Source organism: Rhododendron vialii, chromosome 7a, assembly GCF_030253575.1.
Source record: "Rhododendron vialii isolate Sample 1 chromosome 7a, ASM3025357v1".
NCBI classification, from domain to species: Eukaryota; Viridiplantae; Streptophyta; class Magnoliopsida; order Ericales; family Ericaceae; genus Rhododendron; species Rhododendron vialii.
In genome coordinates this window covers 40,335,396-40,348,717 of record NC_080563.1, presented here as the reverse complement: position 1 = coordinate 40,348,717, position 13,322 = coordinate 40,335,396, and the positions used below count along the sequence as shown (strand labels likewise).

Here is a 13,322-nt window from a genome sequence, read left to right as displayed (position 1 = left end):
ACAATAACACCAAGCAACATATACAGAAGTTGAAGACAAAAAAGAATTCTTACGAATCTCCAGAGAAGCAGGAAAGCAACAGCATAGAACTATAGAAGTAGGCTGGTTCCCAAATTACCTAAATGCGCAAATCGAATGCAGTGCAAGAAAACTAACGATGGCAGGCCACGTTTGGTTGGACGAAGTTTATCATGCTTTGTGGGTTTGGTTGTTAATCGAATCAGTAATTCATGGTGAAAAAAAATATCAAATCAGTAATTTCTCCTCCAATTGTGAAAATTAAATGTGGAAATCAGGTCCAACAGGACATCTCATTGAATCCTATGTCTAATATGACCAATCAGACAGTGAAGGCCTATGTGCAAGGGGCAAAATTTTTATATCGATGTTTTATATAAAAAAAATGGGGAAACATCCGAACGTGCAATGAAAATCACTAAGTATAGCCGGTAGCAAATAGAAATGGATTGAATATGATGCTGAGAGCCTATCTAATCAGAGGAGCAAAGGATCAGAGAGGAATTATGCCCACTTTTGATGCATTTCTGTATATGATTGAAAAGCTAAAAATTGGGTCTAACAGAACACAAAATAAATATGCACATACGTGAACTCATCAAGAGACGATAATTTCAATTTTGTTAGCAAACACCATAGCTTGATCTGAAAGCAAAATTTGTGCCACTCGACGTTTATAATCTCCAGAACTTCTGACGCGCGCGCGCACACAGAGATAGAGGAATTGGATACGACCAGAGAGGGAAAGCGGAAGAGAGGGAGATGAGGCTGAAGGTTCGAAAACAACTTCTACTGGCACTCATTTGAAGCTCGCTTAGTTATAGCCCCTTTTGGATGATGAGAAAGGATGAGATAAGAAAGGGGAGCCTTTTCTCACCATGTTTTTATGAGATTGGGTGAGAAAATGGAAGGACTAATCAAAAAAATTCGTTTTTGCACTTTCCTCTTCATTTCTTACCAAAATGCGGAATCCAAATGAGTGATTTCACAAGAAACCATAACCCTTTACTCTCTTTTCTCATCAAACCCCTCCATCCAAAGGGGCTATTAATGTTAAAATGGCCATCGCCGTCGGCGATCTGGACCACCGTCCATCATCTCTCTCCGATCAAACTCATCTTCGCCCTTCCATCTCTGACAGAGGTCAGAAGCTCCGGCCACGTTAAGAACTGAAAAAACTATAAGCTATAGTTCATCACCATTTAGACTACATAAACTACAAGCTAGCTATCCCATAGATTGAAACTGTAGCAACAATTATCCCCAAAAAGCATACATATGCAACAAGAATTCAAGCCCTACAGGCTGCTTTATGGGTATACGGTACGACCATTTGTGTGCAGACATATACGCATGATGCACACGACCTGCATATGCAACCAAGAACATAACATTATCCATCTCATTCCCTTGCCCTCTCCGAAACTTAATGCTTTCTTTTCTTTTCCCTATAAGCTAGTCTCTTCTCTTTTCACACCAATTTCGCCAAATGGACAGTAAATGAGACTATACATAATTGTCGCAAGTTAATGGAATAATAGATGCTGAATATCTATGAAACTATACATAATTGTCGCAAGCAAAACTCTAATACAAAGGTTTGTTGAATTTCGGGGCACAAATTCAAGAGCAACAGCAAAACGAAACAAGTTAGTGAGGTAGTAGTTCTTTCAAGAACTTTGAGTACATTTCCGCAAACTTTTGCACATGGCCGCAAATTTTTTGTACCTGGACGCAAACTTTTGCATATGGCCGAGAACTATTGCTCTTGACCACGAACTTTTGCACGTGGTCGCAAACTATTGCTCTTGGCTCCGAACTTTAGCCCATGGCCACAAACTATTACACACGTGGTCGCAAACAATTGCTCTTGGCCGCAACTTTCGTGTCTGGCTGCAGCAAATTTTGTGTGTCTGGCCGTGGCCGCAAGCTTATACACATGGCCACAAATTTTTTGTACCTGGACGCAAACTTTTGCACGTGGCCGCGAACTATTGCTATTGGCACGTGGCCGCAAATTTTGTATGTCTGGCCGCAACAAATTTTGTGTGTCTGGCCACAAACCTTTGCACGTGGCCGCAAACTTTGCATACTTGGACGCAAACTTTTGCTAATCACCACAAACTTATGCACACTTGGCCGCAAACAATTGCTCTTGAAGTTAATAGTGGCCAATTTTCATACTTTCATATAGGATTCGAGGATCCTTCAATTCTTTTGAAGATCGGAGAGGAACCCGAGTCCAAATATAGCTTCATTTCTAAAGTTTATGCTTCTGTTTCTCACTTTAACAATGGAGCCGTATCAGTCAAGTAGGGCAATCAACAAAATACGAGCTTTCAACTTTTCCCTATGGTAAAGTTTCGAATTTGAGGGGGAGAGCTGTTAATTGCCCCCGTGTCAGGGGGGTCTGACACCGGCCCATCAGATTTTTCCGTTTTACCCATGCTCTCTCTCTCTCTCTCTCTCTCTCTCTCTCTCTCTCTCTCTCTCTCTCTCTCTCTCTCTCTCTCTCTCTCTTCCCGCATTCTTTCACTCTTATTTTATTTTTTTATAAAATTGTAAATGTTAATAAATTTTTTTTTTCACCTATTTTTTTAAAATAAATTATATATATTTGAAATCTACTTAACGAAACCTATCAAACGAGCCTAATATCGATGTTGAAATAATGTAAAACAGAAAAACTATATTTTTGCGGTAGTTTAAAATGTATAAAGAGTTTGAAAAATTAAGTGTTCCAAATTTCAATCCGTTTGAACCAGTGGAAAAATTTTAGTTTTCTGATCATTTTATCCTAAATGGTCATAATTAAATTTTGAATATAGGGCTCTCATTGATTAACCCTAAGAAAGTCGTAGAATCAAATATCTCTTAGGGTTAAAAAACGAGAGCCCTAAAGTAAAAATTTAATTATGGCAATTTAGGATAAAATGATCAGAACAATAAAATATTTTCACCTGTTCAAACATATTGAAATTTGGAACACTTAATTTTTTAATCATATTTTTTAATATAAAAACTGTCTGAAAATGACAACCACTGCTTAGTGCAGTTGGTCAGTCATTGCCTCTCCTTTGTGGAAGATCTTGGGTTCGAGCCCCACAGAGGGCAGGCCCTTTAGGGAACCAGGGCTATGGATAGCTTCTGGTCTCCCCGTGCTAACTCTAATACCCCCACTAACCCCCGCTGATGTATATCGCTGTGGCAAAAAAAAAATGTCTGAAAATGTTGAATTCATGTATTTTTTTAAATAAATTTTATATATTTGAAATCTACTCAACGAAATCTATCAAACAAGTCTAATATTGAATATGAAATATTAAATAATTTTTTTGGACCCAATATATTATCTTTTTGTTTTTTTTTTTGGTCCTTCATTTTTTGAAACTTCTAGATTTGAGTTTTCAAATAAATTATGTATGTTAAATTCACTTAAATTTACTTTATATAGGTCAAGACATATATATAGGTCAAGACATACACAAATAAATATACAGGCAACTGAATATATAGGCACTAGTGTCGATTTTGCAACGGGTAATATTGAAAAATGCTGCAGGTCCAACTTTCAACAAACGCTATCAATGCAATGTCCTGTTGATCTGAAAAAAAATGATGTGAGTTCAGAAGGACTTTCAACCAATGGTGCAATTAATTTTTTTCCAACTTCAAACTGGCCAACTGTTGCAACTTTCAACCAATGGTGCGATTAATTTTTTTCCAACTTTCAACCTTAATTTTGTAACCTTTTCATTCCAAAAATACCGAGAACCTATTTTTTGTTATTTTTTATTTAATTAATAATATTTATACTCTGTATCTTTTTTCTTTTTTATTTATTTAAAATTATTTTAGTGTTCCGATTTTCAATCAAGTTCAATCGGTGGAAAGATCTTGTTTTTTTTTTCATTTTATCTTAAATGGTCGTAATGAATTTTTGGCCTCTTAGAATCAAATATCTCTTAGGGCTAATCAACTAGAGTCCTAGATTCAACATTTAATTATGGTCATTTAGGATAAAATGATCAAAAAACTAAAATCTTTTCACAGGTTCAAGCGGATTTAAATTTGGAACACTTAATTTTTAACTATATTTTTTAATATATAAACTGTCTAAAAATGTTAAAAAAATTAAGTGTTTCAAATTTTAATCTGTTTGAACCGGTGGAAAGATTTTAATTTTCTGCTCATTTTATCCTAAATGGTCATAATTAAACTACGTAAAAACGGATTAAAATTTGAAACATATTTTTCAATCTTTTTAGACAGTTCAAACTCAAATATAATGAAAATGAAAAATATTTTTTCAATTTTTTTTGCACCGTTTAAAAAATCTTAATGAGATCTATCAAATAAGATCCATATTGGTAGGAAAATTATTTGTGTAAACACATGATTTTTGAGCTTGAAATTACCTTCTTTTTCAAAAACTACTTTTTTGGAGAAACCGAAACGACCTCTTAGGCTCCATTCCAGAACTCAAAAAAGACTCTTATTTTTTAAGAAGGTAATTTCAAGCTCAAAAATGAGGGGCTTATTGAAATATAAAAATATGCACTATGGATCTTGTTTGAAAGATCTTATTGAGATCTTTTATACGATGCAAAAAAAATTGAAAAATTATTTTTCATTTACATTATTTTTGAGTTTGAAAATGTGAAATAAGCTGTTTATTTTTTAAGAAGGTTTTTGAAACGGGACCTTAGTAGTTTACTTTGAGAGAGAGAGAGAGAGAGAGAGAGAGAGACCTGTTGAAGAGAGAGAATGGAGTTGATTTGAGGAGACAGAAGCAGGAGACAGATGCAGACCTTGGAGCTTCAATCAATCGCCTTCTCCATTTGAAGTTCTTTGTTTTGGGTGGGAATTAGGGAAAGAAAAGGGAAAAGAAGAAAAAATAATAGGGTTCCAAAATAATAAAGGGGAAAATGAATGGGAAAATAGAAGAGAAATCGAGAGAAAAGTTAAGTTAGAATTTAAAAATTTTCCCTTATTTTCCACATCTTTCCACAATTTCTAAACAGATAATAAGGCCTAGTTTGGCATTATAAGCTAAATGGCTTCTTTTTTCTTTATTTAAATTTTTTTGCATTTTTTCGTCAATTTTTAAAAATTATTGTTTCGTTGTGATGGGAGGAATCAAAAAATTACCATCGAAATTCAAATTTTTTTTAAGAAAGACGAAAAAATTGGCTTATTAGCCAATTTTAATAAGCCAATTTTTTCATTTTTCTTAAAAAATAATTGAATTTTGATTGTAATTTTATACCTTTTAGATTTCTCTCGTTATATTAAAATTATAATCCTCAAAAAATTGACGAAAAACTAAAAAATGTGAAAAAAATTGAATAAAGAAAAAAAAAAAGGACAACTGGCTGCCAAACTAGGCCTAAAGTGAGAGTAGAGTTAAAAGAGGGATTTTTCTATAAAATAAATTTCACGTGACTCGCATTTTGAACTAGGGATGTGTTTCAAAAGCATTTTCAATTAGGGATGCGTTTCAAAACCACGTTGTTCAATGATATGATGCATTCACTTAATAGAGATTGTAAGAACACAAATCATGTAAAAAAATTCTATGTTAATCAGATATGGATTAGTATTTTTTATTTTTTATTGTCATTTGTTAATCCTAATATCCTAATATACTCTATTTTAGGGGGTTTGGAGAGGAGGTTGAGCGCTTACGGGAATCGAACTCTGTCTGTGTGCATGAGAGTGTAAGGGAAGCACCAAGCACTCTATTCTAGGCACCAATTGCACTCCACTCCACTTGCTAGATATGGATAAATACTTAATCTTAAGGTTTTTATGTTTCTTAATTAAAATGGGTTTGGTTACACTGAATCAAAACCATCGGACAAAGTTTAAGGATGTCATTATGTTTCTTAATTAAAATGGGTTTGGTTACACTGAATCAAAACCATCGGACAAAGTTTAAGGATGTCATTGAAAAACTTCATAGTTTAAGGATGTCAGTGAAAAAGATTCATAGTTCAAGGGGTCGTGAACGTAGTTTTCGACGTTATATAATCAGCTCCAAACGCAAGCAGTACTACCTACAGTCCCACTTCACAATTGCTTCTCTCTCACCAACCAAACCAGAACAACAATGGCCGCCATTTTGCCTCACTCTCACGTCTCCTCCTCTGTTCGATCCTCCCATGCACCCTCTCTCTCCTCCCGTTTCTCTCTCTCCCGTCACAATCCCCGGCGATCCCTGCGTTTTCCATCCGGTCTCGCGGTGATTCGGGACCGAATTTCGTGTCAGGCTACCTCTGCTACTTCTCCGCCTTCGATTTTCGCATATGAACAAGGTCAGTTTTGTTTCTTGAGATTTTCAAAGTAGTTCTTTTAGTTTCTTGTTCATGTAGTGGATGAAAGTTGAAAAAACCCAATACCCAAATCCCACTATACCTATGAAAAGTAGTCCTCCGTCCATCAGATTTTGGTTTGTTTGGTTTGGGTTTTGAGGTATGTTTGTGGGTAATAAGTGGAGAGTGAAAGAAAGAGAAGAAAGAGTATTAATTGGATAAAAAGCTTAGTGGGAAACCGTGCACAGGGGAGGGGTTGAGTTTTGAGACCCAATCCGCAAAACTAGAAGTTTAAAAAGTACATTTTTGTTAAGAAAGTTCATTTTTTTCCTGCTAAATTTAATGACTCATTGATATCTAGTAACTAGCGGCAAAAGATTTTACTTTTTCAATGATGATGCTAGGAAGTAGGAACACATCCAACAATCCAAGTGTACATCCTCTCTCACTGTTGATTATCGGACCATCTAAATAGTGTTGTGGGTCCTACCATCACTTGTGAGAGGTGTAAAAATGGATGTAAACTTTGATGTGTCCCTAGCATGATTTAAGTTTTCATTTTGCGGATGAAACAGTTTTTTTGGGACAGAGGTAATAATCTAATATGAGTTCTCTAATAAGTTAAGATTCACCTGCAAATTCACTTCCATAAAAAAAATATTGGGACAAAAAAAAAAAATATTGGGACAAAAAAAAAAAAAAACCCAATCGGTCGATTGGGATATGAACGAAAGAGGTGAAAACAGACCTGTTTGAACAATAATTGAAGTTCCAATGGAAGCTCTAATTATGTTTCCTCTGGAGTCTTGTGCGATGTGTTTTTAGGGGATTCTAAATCCACTCCCCTTTAAACTTTTGACACTTTAATTGTATCTTTTAGTCTCTCACAAAGTAGAATAGCAAAAATAAAAGTACCTTTTCTGTACAAAATTATCTATTTATGTACATTTTATGTTTTGAAGTTTGGTGGTGTCAATTTTGTGTATTATGATTATTTAATGCATAATTCATAGTGAATATAGGCCTATAGGGTGATTCTGGCAATGTTGGGGGTGGCCTGGGCACCCCCACCCCATACATGTGCCTTCATCCGTGATGAAATCTGTCTGATGTTTTGATGTGAAACGCACTCTACCTAGGGTTTAAGCATTGGAAGGAAGGGAAATGGTAACGGAAAACTTGTTTAGTGTTCTATATGTTTTTGAAGTGTCTGTATTGCTTGATTGGGTGAATTTCGAGGAGTTTAATGGAAACCCTTTTGGTTGAAATGGGGGGTTTTTGATCGTTTTTGCTTTCTTGAATCTGTTCTGAACCACGTCGAATTGGGGGTCTAGGCGGAAGGAATATTTAACCCAGAAAATGGTTGGTGCTATACTGCTATATAAAATTTTGTTGTATCTGCATTTCTTAATGTGAGTTGATTTCGTTTAGTTTATCGGAATCTTTTTGTTTGTGATAATTTCCCTTTCAAAACCTGTTGGTGTTTAGAGTCTAAAACATCGATATATGGTTAAGTATTGAAGGAATGGAAACTGTAACCTAAAAACGTCTAGTGCTATATAGAAAATTTAGGTGTCGGGTTGCTTGATGGGAATTGTGAGTTGCTTTGGCTAGTTTGATCAGAACTTTTGAGATTAGAACTGCGGTTTAAGATGGAATTTTGCATGTTTCCTTATTATTTGGAAGTTAGAGTGGGATCAAGCGCATAAATAGAAATCTGTTGTGGTTAGTTTTGGTAAATTGTATCTATCATGGTTAATTGAGTATGTTTCCTTTTCACTAGAGTTGAACTTGCTACTGTGATTTTCTTTGTCTGATGTCTTACACTCTTGCTTGAAAGATTATGGAGAAAACAAAGTATAGCTGTGTAAGGTAGTGGATGTTCACAATGTGCTGTGGAAATCTGCTCTATATCTACCATGAAGAACAAGTAGAATTTGGATGATTTTGATGGATTGGCAATTGCCATAGATATTTTTGTTTGGTCAATTTGTTATTTCATAGTTTCCCATTCGAACTTTGTGCTAATCCTAAATACCAACTTTCATTTATTTGTTGGTGAGTCCTGATGTGATTGTGAAGTTGTTTCCAGAACCTTACTTGTATAAACATTACATGGTGGACATAGGCAACAAGAGCAAATTATCTAACTTCTATTCTTTATGATTTGTCGTCCAGCAAAAGGAGAGGCTAAAGATTTTCTGCACATTAGTGACTTTGACGGAGCAACTATTTTGAAGATCTTGGATCGTGCCAAAGAGGTCAAGGAACTTATTAAATCAGGGGAGAGGACATATCTCCCATTCTATGGGAAAACCATGGCAATGATCTTTGCTAAGCCATCCATGAGGACACGAGTTTCGTTTGAGACTGGTTTCTTCTTGCTTGGTGGCCATGCTTTATATTTGGGACCAGACGATATCCAAATGGGTAAGCGAGAGGAAACTCGGGATGTGGCTCGAGTGCTTTCTGGCTATAATGACATCATTATGGCACGCCTTTTTGCTCATCAGGTATGCTGGTGAGTTATCTATGTTTGTTACAATTTTTAACTCATGCTGCATATACTGACCACTTGGATTCCCTGTCTTCCTTTCTCTCGCTTACATACACATGCACTCATGGCCACATCAGGGAAGTCATGTCCTCTTACATACCAAAATGAAAAATGGCCCCTCAAAAGTAACGAAGTTGAGATATTCTAGTGTCCTAGGCCTTAATATGTTTTAAAAATCGTAGCATATACTTGTTTCGTTTTCAGGACATTCTGGATCTGGCTAAGTATGCAACTGTACCTGTAATCAATGGGCTGACAGATTACAACCATCCTTGTCAAATAATGGCTGATGCGCTCACAATAATCGAACACGTTGGTCAGTTGGAAGGAACAAAGGTTGGCCCATTTATATCCTGTCATTCAATATGATCTTTCTCTTGCAATGTCCTTTGTTATCAAATTTGTTCGTCAGATTCTCCTTGTCTGATGACCATGTTCAATCCAGGTTGTTTATGTTGGTGATGGAAACAACATTGTACACTCTTGGCTGTTGTTGGCAGTGGTTGTTCCTTTCCATTTTGTCTGTGCCTGCCCTAAAGGTTTTGAACCAGATGAGAAGACAGTTGAGAAGGCAAAGCAGGCTGGAATTAGCAAAATTGAGATAACAAACGATCCAAAGGAAGCTGTTAGAGGAGCTGATGTGGTATATTCAGATGTGTGGGCCAGCATGGGCCAAAAGGAAGAAGCTGCTTATCGGCGCCAAAAGTTTGAAGGCTTCCAGGTATTACCTAAACGGAACTTTCTCTGACCTTCAGTTCATAATATCTAGGATTGTTTGCATGGAGCTTCAGCTGAGTGGACTTCAATTTTTATGTGAAGTTTATGTTTACATGAGCTAAAATAATCAAACAAGATGCGCGTGCTTCAATTCAAGAGGATGTGGATGTGGGCTTAGCTCAAAGCGGATTAGATGGAAGTTGAATTTTGTTCTGTTGATGATATGTTCAGGCCTCAGATGGCTCCATATGATTAGGACACATCCCTTGTTGTTAATCCAAGCTGGTTATCTCTTGAAAATGCTCATGTATGTATTCGAATCAAGCATCTAGCGTGTGGGCTGACATCAATCTGTTGCTGTGTTCTTGTTAGCCGTTTAATTGGCTATATGGCTTAAAGGATCATTGCTGAAACTTGAGGTGACCCTCCAGGTTTTAAAAAGTGGGAAGGTACCCGTATTTATTGCTTGCAGGGCCATCATTGTAGCAGTCATATGTGTAAATCCGTCTGTAATTTTGAGTTTTTCCTTTAGACAAATATAAAGGTAACCCAGAATTCATCAAATGCTAGAAAAGGTAACCCAGAATTCATCAAATGCTAGAAAGATGAGCAAGTTACACTAGCTTCTTTGGAATTTATTCTCTCAAGTCTGAGACTCGTAAATGACTCTTTTGTGATAGTGAAAGCGGTGGCCTTTCAGATAAGAAGTTAGAGAAAATATGAGAACATTTTAGCTGAAGTAAAGGTGCCTATCTCTAGTTTTTTTTCTGACATCCTCTCCTACTAACTGCAGGTGGATAAAGCTCTTATGCAACTAGCTGGTCCAAAGGCCTATTTTATGCATTGCTTACCGGCAGAAAGAGGTGTGGAGGTTACTGATGAAGTTATTGAAGCTTCAAACTCCATTGTCTTTCCCCAAGCCGAGAACCGTATGCACGCACAAAATGCAATAATGCTTCACGCGCTTGGCTTGTGATCGCGTCTTCCTGGCATAACATCTTGAGGAGCTCCAATTTGAAATGTAGGCAAAATTGCTTGTTTTTCTTGAATCCGTACTTTTTGATCCTTGACAGAGTTAGAACTTCTGCAGTTAAGTCCGTGATCTGGGGTTTTTTTTCATATCAAGGTAGTGGCAGAATAGGCTAGAAAACTTGTTGCTTTGTCCCTTGGATGCATCTTTTTCCATTTCCCCGTCTATTTGGTGGAGAATAAGAACCATTTTTTCAACATAACCCAAAAATATCTGGTATTGGACCGATAAATCTTACGTTCGAAAATTTATTCAATGCTTCTAGAGCACCACCACGTGGTGCTTCAGGCCTCTCCTCAACCACACATTTTGGTGGAGCCCAAGACTTAGTGTGTGGACCTCACATCAATGTGTGGTGTGGAAAGGTGTGGGGCATGCCACGTGGGCACTGAATAATCTCTCGAGTGGGACTTGAATTTTAGATCAAAAAACCCAGGTTGGCAAGTGATTATTATTGCGTTAGCCCCAAAGATAAAAATTAAAACTTATACATCACAGGGTTTAGCACATTGAATGTCTAGAATCTATGGAAATCGATTATTTTCTTAAATTTGAATTAAAAATTACAGAAAAAATATGCGAAATACAGGACTTCTGCTTGAGCTCTACCCAGTCATACGGATCTTCGTTTTTGCTCTTAATTTGCATTCTCTCTTTTAGACTCACAAGCAGCTCAAGACTCAACTCGTTACTAAACTAGTCGAGGTTGAATTTTAAGATGGTTCGGTTATTTGATCTCTTCTTGAGCTCAATCCGAACTTGAACTGAACTAGTTTTGGATGAACCAAGCTATTAAGAGCTCTTCTTGAGCTCGATCCGAACTCAAGCTGGACTAGTTTTGGATGAACCGAACTTGAACAATTCCAATCACGCTTCTAATTTTTGTTCACACTTACGCTTGCACATTGCCATAATAAAGCTCTAAAAGCATCCGCAATGGGAATAATCAAAATCGATAATCAAAATGTGCCACGTCAGCATTTGATTATCCATTTAGTTCATAATCAAACCTAACAAACTTGATCTCCACATTGGTTATTTTTGTATCCCTATAAAAAAAAACCCCCACAATACGCAATGCACCTATGTCCAATTGCAAACGAGTTCCAATCACGCACCCGACCACACCAAATTATTCGTCTCGATAAGACGATTCTAATGTAAGGTGTTTTTTAAATTTTTAGCTTTGAATTTGATTATTGGGTTTGGTTATTGAGTTTTGGTTATTGGTAAAAGTTGTTAAGTTTGGTTATTCAAAGGTCAAAATTTGATAAGTTGCTAAGAGGTTGCTAAGTTTGGTTATTACAATGTGAGCACTTTTTTGAGCAAACATTGCTAACTTTAGCAACCTTTTGGTTTTGATTATTACATTGTGGATGCTCTAACCTTCGTAATAAACCCTGCAAAAAGAGTTGCTCCGCAAAGAAATCACCCGCAAAAGACAAGGGAGTGAATCCTCCCCAGCGACTGTCCTGAACAGCTGCTGGAATTGTCTCACAAGCGCTTGAGAAAATATTGGATTGTCGAGACATTCCATCCTGACAAACATGTTCACAGTGAATTTTTTGGTGCAAATAGGGTACGGCTGATGTGGTACCCGACGCGCACATTCGGGCCATTCAACAATGCAACCGACGGTCCGGATTGAAACACATTTTTTCTTTTTTTTAGACCGTTCGATACTTTCAATCCGGACCATCGGTTGCATTTCTTGTGTGCGTCTGGTACCACGTGGTACCCGATTTGCAACCAAAACTTAAACCCACTCCGTGCAAAATCTCTCTTTTTTGTCCACTCTAGCCTTTGGTTATAACGCGATAATTTAGTTCAATTTAATTAGCTTCACAAAATAGTTTCAATAGGTTTACACATTTGTCCTCTAGCCTAAGGTTTTAGATAAGTTGGACTTAATATCGCAAAAGATGGGAATGGGAGGTCCTCTATTTGAATTTCAAGGCCTACAAGAAATTTTCATTCAGCAATTATAGATAGGTCACGCATGTATTGGGCTTATTGTGATTGGCCCTAGTCAGTGGCATCCTACATCAATTCTATCAGGTTTCAGTAACTGGCTCTCCCAACTAGCCCAACAACAATGTACCTGACGATAGAAAAAAACAGATTCATGTAGTTGACCCCGATTGATGGGGACTTAAAGGCTCTCTATTTGGTTTGGTTTGACGAGTGGCTCCTCATTAATTGCAGTCTTGGTAAGGTTTCTCCATTCCGATCTAGCATCAGAAATGCAAAACAGAATCAACCTCTTAGCAAGCTGTGATACACAGTTAGTTTTTTTTTTTGGTCATACGGTTTTTTGGTCATACGGTTTACATCAGCAGGGTGTTCGTATGTTAGTCAACAGGGAATTCAGAGGCTATTCATATCCCTGAATCTCAAACCTGCTCTCCGTGGGCTCGAACTCAAGTCACCACTAAAGAGAGAAATGAGACAACCAACTTGACACCAAGGCGGACATTGGGTACAGTCTATCTGTGGACTACTGGGGGCAGGGGATCACCACCAAGGCAGTGAAGATGGCACTCCCTCAGGTGTTTGAGGAGTTTCCTGATATAGTAAGGTTGCAAGCTTTTGCTGACGTAGAGAATAAGGGCTCCCAGTGGGTGTTGGAAAAAATTGGGTTTCTCAAGGAGGGTCATCTGAGGAAATACACCTATGTTAAGGGCAA

The 13,322-nt window shown here is 37.1% G+C and overlaps 1 protein-coding gene across 1 annotated transcript; it reads left to right on the top strand.

Moving 5' to 3' along the window:
• The first annotated feature begins 6,056 nt into the window (after positions 1–6,056).
• On the top strand, positions 6,057–10,846 carry LOC131334551 (ornithine carbamoyltransferase, chloroplastic). The gene is made up of 5 exons (XM_058369627.1): positions 6,057–6,335; positions 8,511–8,845; positions 9,094–9,225; positions 9,335–9,610; positions 10,400–10,846. The coding sequence occupies exons 1-5, from the start codon at positions 6,131–6,133 to the stop codon at positions 10,580–10,582; spliced, it is 1,131 nt and encodes a 376-aa protein (XP_058225610.1). The 5' UTR covers positions 6,057–6,130; the 3' UTR covers positions 10,583–10,846.
• Positions 10,847–13,322: the final 2,476 nt, after the last annotated feature.